The 22630-nt window shown below is 36.2% G+C and overlaps 1 protein-coding gene and 1 non-coding gene across 2 annotated transcripts; one reads left to right on the plus strand and one right to left on the minus strand.

Annotated features, from left to right (window-relative positions):
- Window positions 1-5652: 5652 nt before the first annotated feature.
- Window positions 5653-12066, plus strand: LOC144439352 (adenosine deaminase 2-like). The gene is made up of 8 exons (XM_078128635.1): window positions 5653-5903; window positions 6465-6684; window positions 7749-7959; window positions 8959-9086; window positions 9935-10128; window positions 10387-10544; window positions 10909-11111; window positions 11814-12066. Exons 1-8 carry the CDS (start codon window positions 5678-5680, stop codon window positions 12064-12066), a joined length of 1593 nt encoding a protein of 530 aa, XP_077984761.1. The 5' UTR covers window positions 5653-5677.
- Window positions 12067-12811: 745 nt separating this feature from the next.
- Window positions 12812-12883, minus strand: Trnap-cgg (transfer RNA proline (anticodon CGG)). The gene has a single exon. It is a non-coding gene; the product is annotated as a tRNA-Pro (tRNA).
- Window positions 12884-22630: the final 9747 nt, after the last annotated feature.

Below are 22630 nucleotides of genomic sequence, written 5' to 3' on the forward strand. Positions count from 1 at the left end.
GACATGTGTTATATTTTCATATGATCTCAAACATGCAGTCTGGAATTCGAAGCGACAAGAAACCTTTGGCACAAGACGATGAGTTGGCATATACCATACCCGATACCGCTAATATCGTAATTGACGTTCCTAAACGTGAACTAGCAGAGGCTTATCTTCTAGGTATCACCCTCGGATGGCTAGGCCTGCATCAATTCTATCTAAACCGCCCCCGTTGGGGAATACTTTACCGTTGTACAGCTGGACTATTTTTGGTAGGATGGATCTTTGATCTCGTCCGTATGCCATGGCTGGTGAAGAATGCCAATCAAAGATTCCACGATAAAGCCATGGGTAAAATGGTTCCTCCCGAAAAGCGACTAGACGACGCATACCTATTGTGCGTTCCCTTTGGCTTCTTAGGTGAGTACATTATTTTTGTCATCTATGTGTAGTACCACTTAGTAGATGAAAGGGAAGGACCTTACACCCACAGACACTTGTTTCCCGAGATATATTCCTGAATACAATAAGGTAACGATAATATTGAGAAACTTGGCAAATAATATACATATATGAAAAGGGTAAAATAACTCACAATCGCGTAAGTCCACACACCGCGAAATACACTTCGAAATATATTTCGCGCTGTTTGGACTTACGCGATCCTGTCTTATTTTACCCCTTTCATATTATTTGCCAAGTATCTCAATATTATGGATATCTTACATATTGTATTCTGAAACGTATCTCGGGGAAACAAGTGCCTGTGCTTCCACCTTGTTTTAGTGGGAGTGGTAAACCTCAAAAGTTAAAACGAAGAATAAATTGTCAGTGTAAGATTAGGGAATTAACATTTTCAATCTCGGTCAGTTAGAAAACAATGCGAATCAAAATGTTCGCTGACGTCACGTCGGCATTCTCAGATCATGGGTACGGTGAACAATCGCATCGTGTAGATTCAGCCTATATATGTGGTCTGAGGTTCAGCCTATGTTCTGGTGTATGTTGGTATGGGCTATAGTCACATGCGTCGGTCACACCAGGGAAACAAGTAGGTACAGCCATTGACAGGGTCTATAGTACAGCTGAGATATCGATACCTGCTTCCTGATTATAACCCAGAGCTTTGTCCTGGTGTTACCAGTAACCTGTCTGTGACCAAACTAATTAGAAAGAGGAGAGGGGAGAAGACGTGTCGAAACCCCGTAGCATATAGTATACATTCAGTGCTAGGAACAGTGCTGCACATTCTGTTTACCATTTGATGCTCACATCAATTAATTTCGCTATCAATGTGCATTTTGTTCTCCAGGTTTCCATCAATTTTATTTGAGAAGACATATTTGGGGACTGTTGTATTTGTTCACGTTCGGGTTATTTGGTGTAGGTTGGCTTGTCGATTTATTTCGTCTACAAAAGTTGGTTGATACCGTGAATGAAGAACTTCGCTCTGAGTATAAACAGCGACGCCGAATAATGACGTTTCCAACGAACGTCCCGGGTCATGAGCATATTAGGATCCATCTCTACGACAACATTCCAACAGAATCTCAGGATAGAAATAAAACTAACAATAAGTCAAACATGGTACTGACCTATCAAATTCCACCACCACCACCACCAGAAGTTGCTAAAGAGCCACGAGAACAAGTACACACCAACCCACCTGCGTATGACAGTTCTATAGCCTCAAAGTACCCTATATATTAAACGTAAAGTTTATAACAAGGTGCAATCACAGAGTAACCTCTCGACGTACTGAAAGAGAGGTAATTTACGACCTCAACGATGATGGCGCACTTCATACTACCAACGATAATATATTAGTGTGCAATTTTTGTGTTGCCTATCACGGGAGGTCAAATTTCGATAAACTATATTGACCATCACGTCTACACGTCTTGACACGAACAGTTTGTCGGTATTTTGTCACCATGCCACATGTTCGGAGCTTGCCGTCCATGTGGTATTAACAGTTTTAAGATATTGACTGTGCCGTAATTTAATGCGTTTACTCACCCAACTTACTTGGTGAGAATTTGTACAGTTGCCATGGCTCCTATACAAGCACAACAAGAGACTGGTCTGCTTACAGATAAACTGAACTCAATACAGTAGTATACAATTTTTTTTGAACTGACGTTTGTTTTAGTAAATATTGGTTTAATAGATTAGCCTGCTGTTAGTAAGATTAAGACTTGTGTACATATATTTAAGAATGACGTAATATTTTCCAGTATTTATGAATAATCATTATTTTGTCACATTTTGTAAATAAAAGACTTGACTAAAATACATCTAATGCGTTCAAGTGTTACAGTTGTCGAATAGTGAAGTCGGCAAGGAAAGAAACATTGTACTCGTAGTCTACAGCAGCTAATCGGATATCCAAGTACATGTGCTTCATGGCAACAATGAGGAACAATTTTTTCAAGACTACTAATGACGATATCGATAATTTTGAGCGTAACTTTCGCATAGCCCTTATCATGTGAATTAACATGATATTTACATTCTCAGACCACCAAACAAGGCCTCTAGTGTGTATGGCATATTAATTGCCGAGTCACGAAATTGCCACGCTACGCCCTCATCGGCGAAAGGGAAAAATACACACATTGTCATGCCTAGAGTTTTACTTTAAAAAAATGTTTATTTCCGATATGCCAACCAAGGGTTGTACATATATTGCTTATTGCCATTATAAATCAACGTACACTGTAGTCAACTGAACAAAACAAATTCTTTTGTTGCCATTGTTATGTAAGATCGGCTACCATGTAGTTTAAAAGAGACTCGGAACTGCTGTCAATAGTTTTAATCTTTCATATAGATTGCCGTGTAACTAGTGATTTCGCATTTCAATGCCGAGCAATCAATTTGGAGAGTCTTCAGTGATTAATTGGAGAGGGAAATTGAACGAAGTCTATTGTATCATGGAAATATCATGCACAATGTGACCTCTCCCCAATCATGTTTTCTATAATTAAAAAAATGGCTCTAAATCGCCGATGCCTTTGCTCTAAAACGTGACCCAACCATTTGTGAAAATAATTACATAGCATGGGTAAAGTTTCTCCGACGAGGAAAGACACAAGAGTCCCTGGGCTCGATCCCATATTGCTGCCACCACATTGACAATTTTCAAAGTTTAAAGGTATTGGGTGTTTAATACCGCTATTAGTATACTACCTACACACTGCCTTTTACATACAGCTGCAGTATAACTTGATACATACACTGATGATAGCCAAAGCTTGTTGAAGTAATATCTAAATATATTGAATACGTTACATGATTATCGATTTTTGGCAATTAGGCAATGAAATGAACAGTACGAAGCGTCATATTTTATATCATTTGGTACATATATACTGATGATAAAAAGGTGCACTTGACACACACACACAAACACACACAAACACACACGTACACACGATAAGTATTTGTTTTCTGATTAATTACGATAAACACCTACAATTGTCTGATGATCGCACAATGCGTGAAACTCCGAGTTACAACCAAGAAAGAGTTCCAGTTCTACCAAAACTATTGCGCTCTGCCACTGCGGTATAGAACACTGTCTTAGCAGATTGATACTCACCGAGTTATATATATCCAATGAATCACTTTGATCACATTAAAAATGTATTGTTGATGATGAATTTATTGATGGGTTGATTCTAGACACATTATTGACCCGGCCCCCACCCCCAATCCCACTCTATGAGATAACGTGCATCACGATGAGTATTTGTTTTCTGATTAATTACGATAAGCACCTACATTTTGTGGAACAAAGAAGAACTGTAGTTTCTCCACACTAACATCCACATACGATCGTTTACGTGCAGAACCCCATGAATACAGTTATCCGAAACGGATTTTAGTCCAATTAGTTGGTTTTTAAACTAGTTTTTTTGACCTCGTCTATGGACATTTTCATAATTACACGGGTCGGACAACTTTTTTTGAAAGGTGATAATTATGTTGATTTCATTGTCATGGCTACAGAATAACAAAGCAGCTTTAAAAGATTCTACGTCAACTTTGATGATAACCATGATTTTCTTCTTTCATCACCATCGTGATTTATACGACGTCGTGAAAATTTAACACGAATGAACTTTGACACCTTGTTTTTTGTCCATATAATATAACAGTTTACGTACACCAGTCCACCGACAAGGAAGACCAGTCAGAGAATTTTTTTGAATGAAGAGCAGCCCACGATTACGATTTGCTATTACGATATAGCCCGAAAAAAGCTTACTAGCTGGCTTATCTCATCACCACATTTCGCCTAGGAATAAAAATTTCTTTACCACAACGATTGTCAAATGGCAGCCAAACCATTATCTACTTACATATACCTAAGTTTAGTTGTCTAGCATGTATTAGTCTTGTGATTTATAGATATGATAACGCTGAGTGCCAGATAATCTAATCACTTTTAGGTGGTCGCGTACAATGCAACCAAAAATCTTAGATAAACAATGGCGTCATTGCTATCTTTGTATGATAGTTATGGTCCAGCACTACAAACAGACCCCTGATTTAATCTTTTATGAAGTTGATAAAATGGTGACGTCGTTGTTGTTTTTAATATAGGGTGTATCACAGATTGTTTGTGAGTCTAAACACCTCTTATGGTTATTTAAAACACAAGCTTAGGGACCCTTCATTAATTACAAGGGAGAGGGCCAGGGAAATCATGCCTTTGGCTATTGCGTATAACGTGTATTGCGTGTAACGTGACTCTCCCCCGTTTCCTTTGTGCTAAAAACTGACCCTATCCCATTTTCCTTTCACTAAAACATGACCTCCTCCCTCTGTTAAACTATTTCAAGAACATGGGCTAACATGCTGTCGGACATGGAAAAGGACAAAAGTCCCAAAATCAATGGTAAGCCAAGACTTGATTCCACTGCTACCACCATGTTGAAAGTTATAATGGCGTTGTTTTTTTTCAACTACTATACAACACCACAGTGAATTTGTGTGAAGGCACTGCATTAATCAATATTTGTGTTTTGATCTCATTGGCTGAGCTGAATGCCAAAACTCCCTAAGAATCGGACGAGATGGCTACACATCCAACAATATTGTCGGAATCCAAGGTCAACATTTCTACAACATATCCGTAATACAAGTAGTGTCTTACCCAACTCTTCCCGTTTCACTCCTGTAAAACCCACTAATCTCCTGATCGAAAATTAATTCACTACGTGGTTGTCAGAAGTGATTGATTGAGATATGGTCTGATTTCACTGCATTTAACCCCAGGCTAACCACAGTTGCAACCCTATTCCGAACACCAACCCTGGGCACGGCCTGAGTACAACTGGTGTGGGAGCAGAGGTGGCAGTGGTGGTCAAAGTTTGACAATACAATAAGTCTAAATAAAACGACCCTCACCCTTCCTCGAGAAACTATTTGTAAACTGTGACGGCCCTAATTGCCCCCCCCCCCCCCGAAATTACTTAAGGCTCCCTTAGTTCGAAGGCTGTTTTGTTTGTTAATAATCGATCATACAATTTCCGACACATTTACGTGTGTGCGTAGGCCGTCTAAATATACCCACACAAGATATATCAGTCGTCGACAAGCTGCCATGATGGTGAATATAGTGTACACAATTATTATAACATTGCTCGTGTTTCACGGGGTCACCTGTAACCCCACTTACCTTTCAATGAGGGAAGACTTTCTGTCAATGGAGGCCAGTTATTATACTGGAAGAGATATGCCATTAGAAGGAAAGGAATGGGCAGTAAACGACGTGTTAATGCAACTCAAACATGAAGAAATAGCCGAGGGAGAGAGAACCAGTGTTTTTCCGCCAGGAATGCATTTTTTCCACGCTAAACCATACATTGACCAGAGTGGTGTGTTTGAAATAATAAAACTGATGCCAAAAGGTGAGAACTAATTAAATTCAATTATGTGAATGGTGTACACCTGTCTGTTCAAATTGGCTATATGTATACAGTGTCATGGTTATTGGTACGGGCGGCTACGGGGGGGGGGGGGGGGGTTATCACATAAACTTGTAGTACCTCAGACAATGACAGTTGGAACTATAGTCAGTGTAGATGTACACCGTGACTGATAACATATTCTACGGGATTGATTATGCTGAGAGACGCCATACATACTGGGCTGATAATTATTGGAATGAATTGAAGCAGTATGCTTACACTTGATATGGATGTCGTGGGAAGGAGACGATCACCGGAACAAAACAAACGACACAAAACGATGTAATAAGTAGAGGTAACTAAATACATCTAGCCGCTCTCACCACTGTGACATCAGATTTTAATCAGATTGCATTATTGCAGACTTAACACATGCATTTCGTGCACATGACAGAGAGGGCGCTGCCTAGAATTTGTCAATTATTATTCTACTTTTGGTCAAAGTGGTGGACATACCCTACCAGCCAATTAATACTAAGTAAAGAATTTCTTTTTACATAGGAGCTGTACTTCACGTCCATGACAATGCTATTGCTAGTTTAGACTGGCTTGTCAAAAATGCTACTTATCGGCATAATTGCTACATGTGTATTCCTGGATATCGTAAAGCGATACTTTTTCGCTTTTTTGCTGATCAGCCAACGGACAATAGTACATGCGTATGGAAATTAGTTGAGACGGAGCGAAATGAGTACGGTGATGTTGAAGCATTTGATAAGATGTAAGTATTAGTAATGCATATCGGAAATAAACCCTTTACACTTTCACTGTTATTTTATTTTCATGAAAACTATTACCCATGGCCTATCAATAAATCAAATTAGGCCGGGGCAACAAAAAACAGGTCAATGTCAAAAGTCATTGTGGAATCCAATATGGCCGCCGGGTACTTTCACATTAACTCTCTGGAAAAGTCAAAGATTGTCGATGTCGTTGAAAACAAGACACAAGTTTCAATATGCCAACATTTGAAGAGATTTTAAGATAACGTGGTATCGAAGCTCTGACCCCGTCTAGCCCAAATACAAATCATAAACCAAACTTTGTTCATGCAAATGAGTAAACCTAAACCAAACTTTGTTCATGCAAATGAGTAAACCCCAACGGTTAGAATGACGTAATCAAGGACTAAGTAGCATCCTGGGCTGACAAATATACCATATTTGGACATTACCTAAAAAACACGTTTCATTGAGTAGACTTCTGTGACTGATTAACGAAGACATTATGTTCCATGTAATGACTGTGTGGGTGGCTTCAGTTGAATTTATAATGTCATCTCAGGACCTCATTGAGGTACCCCTATAGAGAGATTTTGATATTCGATGCCACGGATAACACAAGACTGATTAATTAGTGAAAATCATCCCAAGGTACATTTTATTCTACCTAAAATATGCAACGTCGACGTCATCTAAAGTAAAATAGCATTTGACTTTTGACTAAAGCCTGATTAATATAACAACAGCAATCAACTTTTTTACATTGCTTATAAATGTGTATGTGTATCTTTCTAGCGTTTGCCATAAGCTCGTCCAACAGCAGACCAAATAAAATTACAGTCACCAATCAAAGTAATAAACAACCCTTCTCTTTTGCGAGAAATTAGGGTTTGGGCATCTCATATGCATATTACTTATTAATTTAGAATCTGGAATAATGCTCGGTGAACATATTATTTTTATTTATTTTTTCTCCAAATTCCATTATATATATTTCAAACCAAATACATTTGGCCCACTGTCAGTTGCAGTAATGTTATTGTCATATATTGTATCTTGCTAGGTTATACGACAGCATGTCCATGGTAGTGGAGGATCCACACACGATGTATACCAATCAGCATGAAGTGTGGCAATATTTTGAGGATTACTTCGCGGCAGTTGATGGTATAGTATTTTACTCGGAAACATTTAAAGACTACTTTGTCGAAGGCTTGAAGGAGTTCTACAACGATGGAGTACAGTTTGTCGAGATCAGAGCATTGCTTCAGCCGGTGAGTTCGAATTGGGAAACCGCGGTCAATCGAAATTACATTAAAGATAGTAATGCATCGAACACTTTGTTCCTAAGATAAAACATATATAATATTTCACCTGTTAAAGGGGAATGCAACTCTAGGAAATGAAGGCATTTTCGTCATTTCGAGGTTTCACATCTCATGTAAATTTTACGCGATTGACAAGAAACGTCAAATTAATGCTTGTTCCACATTTATATTGCTAGCATGCAGTGGACTAGTGTTACCTCAAGGGAATTAACAGACATGCATGTATATTAAATGAATAACGACTTTTTATCTATAACTGAGGTAAAACGCAATTAGATGTCATTAATTAGTATTGTTCATCTGATACATATATACGTCGCCTTGCTCCCATATGAGGCAACATTGAATCACTGCCGATCGCGAGACAATCAGAACAATGGATGTGAAACAGATGTCACTTTCGTGTTTCTTGGTAATTAGTGAGATGTAAAGTTATCAAACGACTGTCTAGAACAAAAAACTGTACGAATGTCTTTATTCCCTGAATTAGTTTTCTCCTTTAATCAGGTTAACCCTTGCATACTGTTTTTTTTCCTCCGATGGTGAAAGTTACAAACATCCTTCTTTGAATTATCCAAATATTGTACTACTACGTCAAAAACAACAATAACAACAACAGCAACAACAACAACAACAACAACAACAACATCAGTAGCAACAACAACAACAACAACAACAACAACACAAATGCACACATACAACCACCACCACCACCACCACCACCACCACCACCACCACCATCATCATCATCATCATCATCATCATCATCATCATCACCATCATCATCATCGTCATCAACGTCCGGTAACACATATCACACCCCGACTTGTTCAATGCCATAACCCACATACACATTGTCTTATATACTGTCTTTAAATAATAATCTTCCAAGTTTCAACTTATTAAATCAGTGCTGTATCATATATTGTATTTCAACCTCGACAGATCTATGACTTGGATGGCACTACATATGATTTAGAACACACAGTACAGGAATACATGGCAGCAAATGAAGCATTCTTACACGACTACGAAGATTCCTCAGGTTCAAAGATAATATTCACTACATATAGGTAAGATACTGACATGATTTCAATATCCTGGCTCCAATTATTTTGCAAATATCTTATTTTATGTAAATATTCATCACTCTAAAGTCACCAGAGGATATGTATTGAACTCACAGCTGCAGTTACTTTGGACAAGTTTAAGTATAATGATGACATTCAGTACCAGGGAATGGGTAGAGTGACTTTAGATCATGTTTGGCGAGAACGGATTGGCGGTATTTGATGTAAACCCGTATTGTAATTGCGTGTTGGTCTCCGAGGGTACCTAGAACACACGATTCATCATGGATATACAGCAGTAGTTGACTAACTCACTACAGACAAGTCACACGTGCATATAGTATACCTAGTACCTAACTCACTATACATCCCAGACAAGGAACATTTGTACGATATACATAGTTCAATATAGATATGGCACACTTGTAAGGTATAACTAACTCATTACAGACATGGGATACCTGTACTGTGTACGTATACCAGACTCACTATTAACATGGGACCCTTGTACGGCATGGTTAATAACTCACTACAGGACGTTTGTAAATTGTACGCTATAACTCTCACTACAGACATTTTCTAAAATATAGCCCTCCCCCGAGAACCAATGAATTTGTAAAAAGTGAACCCCATTCTCCCAGACCCTTCCCTTCGTAATTACTGAAGGCTCCCTAACTCACTACAGGCATGGGACACTTGTACGGTGTACCTAACTCACTACATGGATTGGACACTTGTTATGAAGTGGCAATCCACGTCAAGTAATAGACCTTCCACCAACTAGGTGGAGAGTCTATGGATGAAGTGATAACACGTTTAAATGACAAAAATATTCTTTCTTTTTTATAAAGAGCTCAAGACTCGGTGGAGGAATATATATATAAAGCAATGGAATTCCACAAGAACTATCCTAATTATGTTGTCGGATTTGACATAGTGGGCCAGGAAGACAAAGGAAATCCAAATATACATTTTCTTGAAGATCTACTGATACCCCACAAAGAAAATGCAGACCTGCCATACTATCTACATGCTGGAGAAACAAGTAAGAATTTCAAACATATGACATTTATACGTACTGTTTCTCATATTATTCGACATTGTAGTTACTAAACATACAACCTGTTAGTGTCCACTATCCCACTCAATGATGTATTCTCTTTCATACTAGTTTATACATCACTGAGTATTTGGTCGGTGTGATAATAAGCCAGTGATAAAAAAATCAATTGGGGCGGTAATCTGTCCCTTCGTAACTATGAGATTAGGGGTGTTTCAATTTAGATTTCTCCATTTGCTGCAGATTGGCAGGGTACTGAAACAGACGAAAATCTAATCGACGCCTTGTTACTGAACACTACAAGAATTGGTCACGGATTCGCAGCAATCAAACACCCACTGGTTCTAGAACAGATGAAAGAACGGGATATACCGTTAGAAGTTAATCCAATATCGAATCAGGTCAGATATTGCCCTTGGCGTGATAACTTCCGAACAAAAGCGAAATTGAAATTGCAAATAATAGGAAATGAATACTGGAGTTTGGTATTTTGTATTTTTTTTTCATAAATCATCTCCTTTTTAGCATGAAATCCATCTCTCTATACTGAAAGAAAACGTGTATCAGACCGTACGTGCCTCTGCGTGTTTACTATTAACATCACTCGTCAACCTTCGTTGAAATATATTTTTTGCTTGTTAAAGAAGTCAACCTTGAAAACAGTTATTTGATTCAGTGCCAATCAATTCCCCTGGAAACCAGTCTTTAATGGCGGTAACTCATAATGCCCCAAATGTCTAAAACTACTATCATTCGTTTCTTCAGGTTCTTATGCTTGTTGAGGATTTACGAAATCACCCAGCGTCACACTTACTGTCCCAAGGCTATCCTGTAGTTGTTAGCTCTGATGATCCATTCGTTTGGGGAGCTAGTCCTATTTCCCATGATTATTATGAAATGTTCATGGGTGTTGCCAGTGCGAATGCTGACCTAAGAATTCTGAAACAGCTGACTACAGACTCTATCAGGTAATTGCTAGTACGTTGATACATACATTTAGTTATTTTTTCTCAAGAACAACTAGAAACAAAACAAATATTGCCTACTAGAGGTAAAGTAATTTCACCATTGTTCTCGCGCCGCGACGAATAACAAATTACTGATAACCCAAGTGTAGTCTCTATCTATCAACGTATTTTATGGATGCATGCACAAACATGCACACAGACACACATGCACACAGACACACATACACACACACACACACACACACAGACACACAGACACACACACACACATACACGCGCGCTGACAGGCACACATACATACATACATACATACATACATACATACATACATACATACATACACACACACACATACATACATACATACATACACTCATACATACATACATACATACATACATACACACACACACACACATACATACATACATACATACATACATACATACATACATACATACATACATACATACAATTCACAATTTGTTCCTACCCCCAGATAACCCATACGGTTTATTAGTAATAACACTCTTGTTGAAATATTCAGAAGAAGAAAAAGATTCAATATTGTTTGGTATTAGCTTTTTAAATTTATCTATTACAACCAAATATTTGATATACATCGACAATAAGTTTAAACATCTACAATTGAATTGATATGCATTACATCCTCCTTCTAACTTCCACTGTACCCATCAACAGGTACAGCTCACTTTCAGAAGATGAACAAATGACGTGTATGTCAATATGGTCATCAAAATGGGATATTTTCCTCGATACTGTGCTAGATATGTACAATATAACAGACTGGGAATCTTACGTACCAACAGCTGTACCAACCACATCTCCAGTATATCCCCCTACCGGAGACACGGCGTCAGAAAGCTCATCCGTATTTTCAGCTCAAATGCCGCTTCTGATAATGGTGGTGTCAGTGCTTTGGGATATCATTTAGACAATCTATACAGTTTACATTATGATAGCATTTTTCAGTTTTTCGATAGATTTCAATTCAATAATTTGAACTATAACTTGTGTATTATTAAAAGAAGAACACACGTACGTGCACGAGGAGCAACGTATTGTCACATTATTGCGATAGAACAAAATAATGTAAATCTGCAGTCATGAAAAAAAGGCGAAAGAATGAAAAAAGTACATTACAGGGAATGGGAGTGAGCTTGGCGTTTCACTTATGGGAAATGAGATTTCTTATGCGCAATCAGATGACTTCAAATTACTGCAAAATAAACAATTGTAGAGGGTCTTGCAAAGCTGGAATGTATCTACAGATAATATAAGTAATCAAGTAATTATCAGACCCATTTGTAATCGTTTCCGTGTTCTACTCCAGAACCAAAAACTCAATTTGAATAACATTTCCTTTATATGCAGATTGATAGCTCCACTTTATTTTCAAATTCGTAAATTAACATCTCAAAACATTATCAACAGATATACGATAACAGATCCAGAGGATAATATTATCTGCAAATGTCTATAATTATCAAAATGTATTTTATTATTAACGAGCATTAAAACAAATACATATTATACAAATTGCATGTTTGTAGCTACTATTAAAGAAGCATGAATAATGACAATCCTAGTACGATTCACGAAGTACACTATCGATTTATCGTGTTTCAAGGCCAAAGTGGTGTGACTTTTACAATACTGAACGCCAGGGAAAAAGGAAGGGGCCTGTCCGGGATTTGAACCCGGGACCTCCTGTACCCGAAACAGGAATCGTTCCACTAGACCAACAGGCCTTCTTGGCAGGATTCTTGTTGCATTTAGCTGACATACAAATAAAGACGTTATTTTTTTAGCATCATTTCTGTTTATTTTTGAAAGTTTATTGTCTCCACCTTGAAAATACCGCGTCTCTCCAAGATTTATGATGATCACGATCTTAACATAATTAGTACCCCCCCCCCCCCACAACCAAGCCCAGCCCGACCCATTACACATTCTTTGAGAATTATTTCTTCAGATTTGATCATGGATTGATGCAATGGTCAGATCAATTCCAACATATACCATCATCCCTATCTAGCTACATGTATGACTTTATGAATGTAGATCCGAAAACCAGACTTTACACCATACAATTGATTTAAACTCTTCGAGAAATGTTTAATACTCCAACCAAGAGCGGGCTTTTGAAAATCATACCTGGAAGATATTTAAGGTATATGCACGCTAATGGAACTCGGAGATTACTTATTCTGCCGTGAGCTGTTGAAACTACCAAGACCGCATCGAAAATTGAAAGAACGAATATTTGGTAATGTAAAAGGTGTGTTCGTTCTGATTATGAGCAGTACACCGTCACAGAATATTTTAATAAAGGTTTTCCCGTCCTATTTACATTTTCAAAATAGCGCTTTGTAGTGAAGGTTAAATGTATGATGGTATCATATTCTAACAGGCTTTGAATGGACAGCCACAAATACGGTTCAATGATGATTTCTAAAGGTGCACACATCTATGCGGCCGCAAGAGTATTTTCTCTGCTTTAGATTCGTTTGTACAGGACCATTGACTCCCGAAGAAGATTTAGAACTGCTTAGGGATAGCCTAAGTCTAAACATAAGACCATGCAATATGTCACTGACCTGTGTTACTACAGTTCATGACTGACAAAAGTGTATCCATTAGTTATCAACTACATCTTAATTTGGGATAAATTTCTAAGATGTAGCTTACAATTTAAATTGTTCCTGTTAGCCATATATTCACTTTACTATCAGATTTCTTATGCGTATATATACAAAACTATTACATATTTACCCATATATTTTTTTTTAAATATTTAAACAGATAGATTGATATTTATATACAATTATGGTCTGAAGGTATGAAATCGTTTAGAAAACTTGATAGTTATGCCTCATTTAAAAAGGAATTGTCTCTGGGACCTTATTTAACCTCTCTTGATAGATCAATATTCAAATTAATGGTCTGTAAATTTAGAACCTCTACAGATACTTTGAAAATTGAAACTGGTCGTTAGAATGATACTCCAGGAGTTGTTAGACTTTGTGAAATGTATAATTTAAATCAAGTAGAGGATGAATTCACTTTTTACTTGTATAAGCCCATTTTATACTTGTATAAGGTCAAAATATATTGCCAATTATTTTTATAATCCCCACTGCAACATAAATTTGTATTACTTCTGTCGTCTCAAAAGGTTAACATTCTCAGAAAACTTAGTTATAGACATATATTTTATGCTACTAAACTTAGAAAAGATGCTAGTAGAAACTCTGAGATATAAACTTCTCCCTACAGCCTATTGAGGACCTGACTAATTTGTTATTTTCTAGTGATCCGTTCATGTTTTGTATTTTTTGGCCGGTGGCCACCAGTACTGAATAAAAGATTGATTGATTATATCCAGAGCCATAGCACAAGTATGGCATATATATATATATATATATATATATATATATATATATATATATATATATATATATATATATATATATATATATATATATATATATATAATATAACCAGTAATTATAACCAGTAACGTGTGTAGATAAATGGGTAGATAGATAGATCCACAAGGCAAACGAATCTTCATTTCCAACATTAATGATTGCTTTCAATGGTACATCCCTTTTCACCCCAGGCTTCTATTTTTTTTCAACATTGTGTTTCGAATCTCGGATTGTCCCATATTCACGACGGCTTATTATCTCTATCAAATTAAAGGTCATCTCGCATGCCTCGAGTAGAACATTTCAAATGTATTAACTTTATGTTGTGAGGGACCAATCATATCAAAGTTATGGTCTCAAAATAAGAATTTTTCTCATCTTTCAGCATTAGAAGTAGAACCTGCTGAGGAGACAACGGGTAAGTAAAAGTAAGATAAACTATTATTACTAATGGAATATTGATTGTTCGGTGTATCATAACTTATTGCTCAGATCATCAACAGGTTTGCATACCTTTCTTTCAAGGCAATTTTTCATTTTAGTTAAACCACGATTCTCTCCGCAACGGTGCTTTGATATACAAAAAGGTAGTTACAAGCTTACAGCAACGACAAATATGTACAAATACTCAGTGTTTGCCTGTGATAGTTTGGCTTTCAAGTCCAGCTTTACACTTTTTCCTGAAGTTTTTTGAAACGGTGGATCAGAACCAAAGGCTCATTAACACATAAGAGTTCAAGGAAGAAAATAACCCTGTTGTGAATATCGAGGTATCCAATTTAAAATCTATGTTGAATTGGAGATCCGAATATTTCTTGTTACTCTAAACGTATTTTCACATGTGTCCAGCGTCGCTTGATGTATATCGACATAAACGCTTAGTCGCTTTTAGCAAAAGATGTCTGGGGAACCTAGACATACATGTACACATACAACAGATAAAGAGAATAGAGTACACGAACGCCACTAATTTTTTGACACTATCTAGTTGAACGCCTACAGTTGATAAACCTGCCGCTGTTTTCATTTAATTCTTTGCGCCTACACCAAATGTGTACACGAAACGATTGAACCATGCCGAACTACTCCTTTAGTGGTGAGATTGATGTCAAATCGATGTGTAAATAACTGATTTTTCAGGATATTGCTTATGGTTTGAAATCATTGGGCTCATACTTGAGACTGCAAATAAAACAAATGTCCACAATAAATAAGCAAAATGAGTAACGAAAAACAACCCGGTTCTAGCTACCTCACAGAGTCACAGCTACTTCGGATTTAATAAAGAAAGCTGACTTTACACTCATTACTCTTAGTGAATTATCAATACAGTGAAATTTGATATATATTTTTGGATCAAAGCGCTGGGTACAAACTACGCTAGGCACTGTAGGCTATTTCACAATCAATCATGCTTCACATCTCCTAACCACTGAATCACATTATTACAGCAAGATTTCAACATGTTTCAGACTACCACGAAATTGTATTATGCTTCCCAGTGTTATAAATACCTATTTCTACGAGATAAAGAAGTTACACCCTCGTTTGTATACCATACCACAACATATGTTTACATCGTAAAGTACGTCCAAAAAATGTTCATTTATGACGTTAGATATGTTGGTGTACTCAAAATGTATGGATTCCAAAAACAAAATTAGATTTAACATTTTAGTGGTAATACATATCTTCATTAGGGATGAAAAATATTTTATAACGGGTCTTCTGTATACACATTCAAAAGGCATTGAATACAAGTTATTTCATCACTATCGATTTTGTATCTAAACTAGCCATAACATGCTATGAACCCACAGATAACGTTTGAAAATAGATTAAGTCTGGTGATTTTGAGAAATGACTACATTAAAAATAAACAAAACAAGTTTTAGAACTATGCTATATATAGGAGAACATCGAGGCGTCCCAAAAGCTCAGTTTCGCACAAAAATCATACAGAAATGGTAGTTCCTGTAACAGTACTAGTTGTGCTAAAGTAGCTTTACTATCATTGCATATATAGTAAAGTATGCGCTGTATATATGTTGATATTAGACTCCCTCACAAAAACGAGTCCAGTGAAAAGTAAATCAAATGTAAAATAGAATATATTTTTTAATCATATAGTGTGCTCGTCATTAGCGGCTATGTATTTAATACAAACGTTATCACCGTCATTGGTCACTGTACTTCAATTTGAATGTTGTGACCTACAGTATGTCCATGCTCTGAATATAAGTAGAATCGTTGGCACACTTCAAACGCCATAAACATGTTTTTACACTGATTCAGAAATATGTTATCGTCAAAGTTATGTGTAAGGGTGTACACCCAGACATTTGCGAGATAAAAAAAATTGCAATTATTATTATTTCACTAATGTGATTGTAGTTCAATTGTTACGATTAGTCATATTGCATTAATTTTAGGAATTGGATATTTATGAGAGTATTGTCACTTTATTTAAAGTTTGCTTTTATGACGCTACAAATACTGCGATGCAACTTTAGTAGGGACCTTGGCTCATTAGTGCACAAAGAGGCATGCTTCGGGCGACACCTTTTATTAACATGTGATGGAAGTAAGCAACCATAAGCAAAGTTCATGTCGGATAAGAGATATGATCCGGTAAACAATTACATGGTATTATCCATACCAGTCCTCGGAGGAGAATGCGACGAAAAAACGCCTTTAGTAGTAATTACTGCATATACATGCAGATAGAGAAAAATAATCCGCACTAATCTGTAGGAAGTTGTGGTATTTCGTGGTTTAGTCAATGTGGCTATATGATTGTGACTTGGGGTCTATTTCTATTACTTTGTATTCGTACCTACTTATTCGAAAATACACCAATTAGAAACCTTTATATATACACCAGTTCAATGATTCCCTTATGTCTATACCATAGGTGTTGGTGGTACTGTGACGAGTAGCTGACTGCCTATGTGTTTACAACCACAAACAATTTACAAGGTACGAACCGTTTACTTATTACTTAACTTGATATTGTAATGTTGTGGGATGTTGATATCGGTGTTGATAGTTGGTGAGTATACATATATCAAGTTGTACAAAAACATGGTTTACGAAAAAACCCACAAATGGTGAAAAACAATTTCAGTTACACATCTACCCACACTTTGACAAAAATAATCGACTTTACAAGTCGCTCATAGTTTAAACCCCTAGTGGCTGTAACTAACTGTCTACAGAGTGATGTTTTTCATCAAGTCACAAAAGACTTATTCGCTACGTGTTATTCAATTACTTACAAGAAAATGTACCTGTAAGAAAAACAAATGTTTGTTTCCGATAACATGACCAGAAAATAGGTAGGTATGGATTTTATTTCATTAAAACAAATATTTTAATAATGTCTATGGATTGTCATTGCACAGTTCTTCAAACGTTTGCATGCCTACGTTGCTCATGTTTACAACTAGAAGTCGAAGTACTGTAGATATAGATATGAAGGTGTAGAATGTATAGGCAGAGTTTGCAAAATCTGTCGCACAAATAGGGTAGAAGATGAATACTATTTTAACCGTTTTTTTACAGTCAAAAGATTATAAGACATTATAAGACATTATAAGACATTATAAGAAATGTGTATACGTACTACCGCACGGAATGTACGTAGGATGTACGTATACACATTTTCACATCCTTGGGCCCATTTCTTGAGCGAGTGAACAATATCTAGAAATATATCAATATATTTATATTTTCGCGAATGTTTGTTTTTCTGTACCAGTTGTCTAGATGTTTGCTCTGAAGAAGGTTGTTTGTCCATACAACAAAACGAAAAATCGATGCCAACCTGCCTCCGATTTGAAGTTACTTCTACTTTAGTCAGTGTTGTACCATAAAGGCTCCGATAACGTTCACTGACTGTCGCATTGAGTTACTTCTACCTTTTTCATTACTCAGTAATACTGTTCTATCATAAAATCTAAATGCAACGTCCACTGATTGTCACATTAAGTTACTTCTATTGTTTCCATTACTATTCTATCATCAATTTGTAGAAGTAGTTCTACGGTTAGTTTTTAAAATCAATCCAAAACTTATCCGTAGTTGCATATTCATTGTCTTCTGCACCTAGCTTTTTTCGACATTTATAATGTTAATCTTTTTCAGGTTTTAATAAAATATTTGCCAGGTGGAAGAAGTAGGATGGCAAAATGAAATATATATATGCATTATGTTTGAGTAAAACAATCAATGTAACAGTTGCCCGTCGAGAAATAATAAATGGAACGGAGCAGAGAATCACTGTCTCAATTAATGAGTTATATGTCTCATATTAGACAAACTGACTTCAAGTTATTCTCTATTCGCTATTCACAGGTAGCAAGACTTACATTATACTGAAGAGTAACCTGCCCAAATATAGGGTTTATTTGCATAGATCGCATCCCGTTTAGTGGACAGGAAGAACAACTACATCGAAGATCTGCATCAGGGAGGACAGAACTCAACATCATATCAGAAAACACTGAACAAAGTATTCACAGTTCCAAATATCGAATGAAATATTTTTTTTAAATAGTAATATATCTATATAGTTAGTTAATACAGATATTGAGAATTATTTAACTTTAGTCAAATCTTACACCAGTATATCGTGTGTTGATATAGTAACTACAATATATTTTTTTAGATAAGCTTGCCTGAATACGAAGGAAAGAACTATAGAAAATAACAACAGTCATGAACATGTCGAATATAAATCAAAACTCAAGTGACAAAAATATGACCTCTACAATTATAAGTAACTATACTTTGTCACTTCCTTACTCAAATCAGGCTATAGTCTTTATTAATGATTATATGTTGATACTTCTTACAATCATTAGTGTGTTCGGTATCACTGGTAACTTACTGGTCTGCTGTGTTATTTTACGTGTGAGATCATTACGTAAAACTAACATGAATATCTTAGTTCTGAATCAGTCCATTGTTGATTGTTTAAGTTCTTTATTTGTATTACTAGTTAACCACGGTCCTCATTTAAACCAACCAAATATTGTTCCATCTGGAATTGTGGGAACTTTACTCTGTAAACTGTGGTTTTCTCAATATCTGTTATGGGCAAGTTTTATCACCTCGACATGTAATCTTCTTGCTTTGACGATTGAAAGATATTTCGCCATAGTTCACCCAATTTGGCACCGGAACAAAATCACAGTGGGTAAGGTGAAATGTGTTTGTTGTATCGTCTGGACTATCGGTTTTTCCTATGAGCTATATATCACTTCAGCACTTCACAGTGTAAACGGAAGTTGCGTGTTTAATTTTTACTCCACAGAAATACAGTTCGCAATGGGAATTACCAACTTTGTAACGCAGTTTATGGCCCCCTTACTTGTTATGTCATTTGCGTATATACGTATGGCCTTCGCATTGTCCCGCCGGTCTTCTAATACGGTCCATGTTATAAATACACAACCGATTAACGCGACTAATCAAGCAGAATCTTCTCTGTCCCGTGCCAAGAAAAACACAATCAAAACATTGTTTATTGTATCAGTATCGTTCGCGATCTGTTGGTCAGTAAATCAGATCTTGTTTCTGGCTGTAAATGTGCGACATCCTTTTCATAGCAGAATGTCGTGGGATGCCGGAGTTATTCTAGCAAATACTAACATGTGTATTAATCCAATTATTTATGCATTGAAATACAAACCGTACCAAGAGGGTTTAAAAAAGCTGTTTAACTGCCGAAGAAAGGTAGATCCCATTGATGGCGGAAATAATAGCGAATCTCCGAATACCCAAACCATTAATGATGCTTCAGCAAATAATATCGCATAGAAGCAAAAATTTAGACGACCCACTTCAGTAATTCGGCAATTATTAGAGAAAAGAGTATTAGTGATAGAATTTATCCAACAAATAGTGCTGTTTAAGCAAACGTAAATTATTAAAGGGTGTAATTACCATGATAAATCGCGAAAATTGAGATGTCTCTCGAGAAAAAGTGGAAGCGGAAATTGACATCATCTTAAAAAGACAATCTAGAACTGTTCTTACAATCTGTAATGGTTGTACATCTGATGAAGAAACCAATAACACAGAGACCATATCATGGTAAACAACGGAAAACATAACTACCTGAACTAGACACTCAATATGAAAACATATATGAATTAAAAATAAAAAATCTACCTACCCCACCTATTCTAAAATTGAGCGTAATCGAATCACACAGTGTTTTTTGTTAGGCCTTAGTTCGAAGTTAATTACTTGGTATTTTTCTAGGAGTGTCTAGGTGAAGAATGATACTAGATATTATAATACCTTTACTGTATGTTGATATACAAGTTTCTAAATATATCATGTATATACTATTTATCATATTATTGTAATGTTGTATTTTGTCATTTTGATTGTGTGCACAAGTTTAAGATTGATGTAAATTACATGTTCTCTCCATCGACAGAAAACAGTAACAAAATACTTGCTTAGTTCAAATATGTTATGTATTAATACACAATTGGATGCTTTGTCGAAAAAGCGCATTCAAATTAGTTCATAGAATAGACTTTCATTACTTCCAAAGAAAGATAGAAAGGAGAGCGAACTGCGGTCTATTTCATTTGACAAAAGAGCAAGTTAGTGCTCAAGATATCAGAAGACAACACAGCTAGATAATTCCTAGTTTAAACTCCTACACACCATCGTGTATACAAAAGACAAACTACACGAGTTGAACCAATAGAATCCAAACAAATATTTACACTTTTTGTCGTATTGTCACAGACTCAGTTAACATATTATAGATGACTTCATTTTTAGACTAAATGTGATAGATTGAGTTTCCCATACCGTGAAACCAGTTTCTCTATCAACATTTATTTCCAAGGCATACGCATTTATTCAAATACTGTATAATTGTTATCTAGTAGACTATTGGACAGTATAATCTTTAATGTATCATTTAAATAGTATCTGTTGTTTCATCACGTGACCAAAATGGTGAAATTGATCTAAAGAATGAACTGGAGGTAAAGAAAAAAATATGACTGTGTATTTATTAACTATTTTAAAATACCAACTTTACAACATCCAAATAAATCATGAATATTTCAGTCTTTTTGAATTTCACAGTTTGTATGTAAACACAAAAATAAAACGTTTCTTTATCAATGTTATATCTAACTATTAAAATATCAGCTCAATGTTTTCAGTCTGATCAAACCTTGTATTAAATATAGTATAAACAACTCTGATGGATATTGTGACTTGAAAGATGACGTGTTGTATACGTACTTGGACTTGTCATATAATTCGATTGCCCATATTGTTTATTTGCACATGAATAAAAGCGTTCTAACGTCACTATTCGGCCATTGCCTTACTTTGTGTTTTGGATTGTAGTATTTGTCGTATATGTCTGTACTCCTTGCGATTTGACATCTCGTGGTTGCAGACTTCTAGTTCTCTCGTAGTCTCTGGTGGTATTTCATGCCTGTGACGATATGATATAAAATAAGTACATTTATTGGGAACAATTCAGACTACAAATGCTTAAACGACCATGCGAAGCGTTTTTACCATTTTTGTCGAAGAGGGTAGCGATACGGGTCTCCATATTTGATAGATTGTTGACCCTCAGTGAACTGGAAATACGCGTACTTTCCGATACCAAAGTGTGTACAAAATTCGTCTATAAACAAATGCCATGACCAAAGCGGGGCGCAGATATATTATACTCTAGTATGAATGTGACATTATGGGTTGATAATCTCAAGGTTGTGCTGATATCTACCAATGGATGTACTTCCTGTAATTGGTCACTGCAATGATATTATGATTTTCACTATCAAAGCCACATATTCACCCACTCAGTCAGACACAGCAGTGTATTGGTTATAGCCTGGTACAAACATAGGCTATGGACTAATCATAATATATCTTTCTAATGACAGAGTAATATTACGGTTTAGCGAAAACATTTGCACAGATGACAAAAGAAATTTATGAAGCATATATCCAACTATATTTGTTTGCTAGAGGACGTAAAGAACGTGCACATTGTTTATTTACATTCCA

The sequence above is a fragment of the Glandiceps talaboti genome, chromosome 8, assembly GCF_964340395.1.
Source record: "Glandiceps talaboti chromosome 8, keGlaTala1.1, whole genome shotgun sequence".
Taxonomy (NCBI): Eukaryota; Metazoa; Hemichordata; class Enteropneusta; family Spengelidae; genus Glandiceps; species Glandiceps talaboti.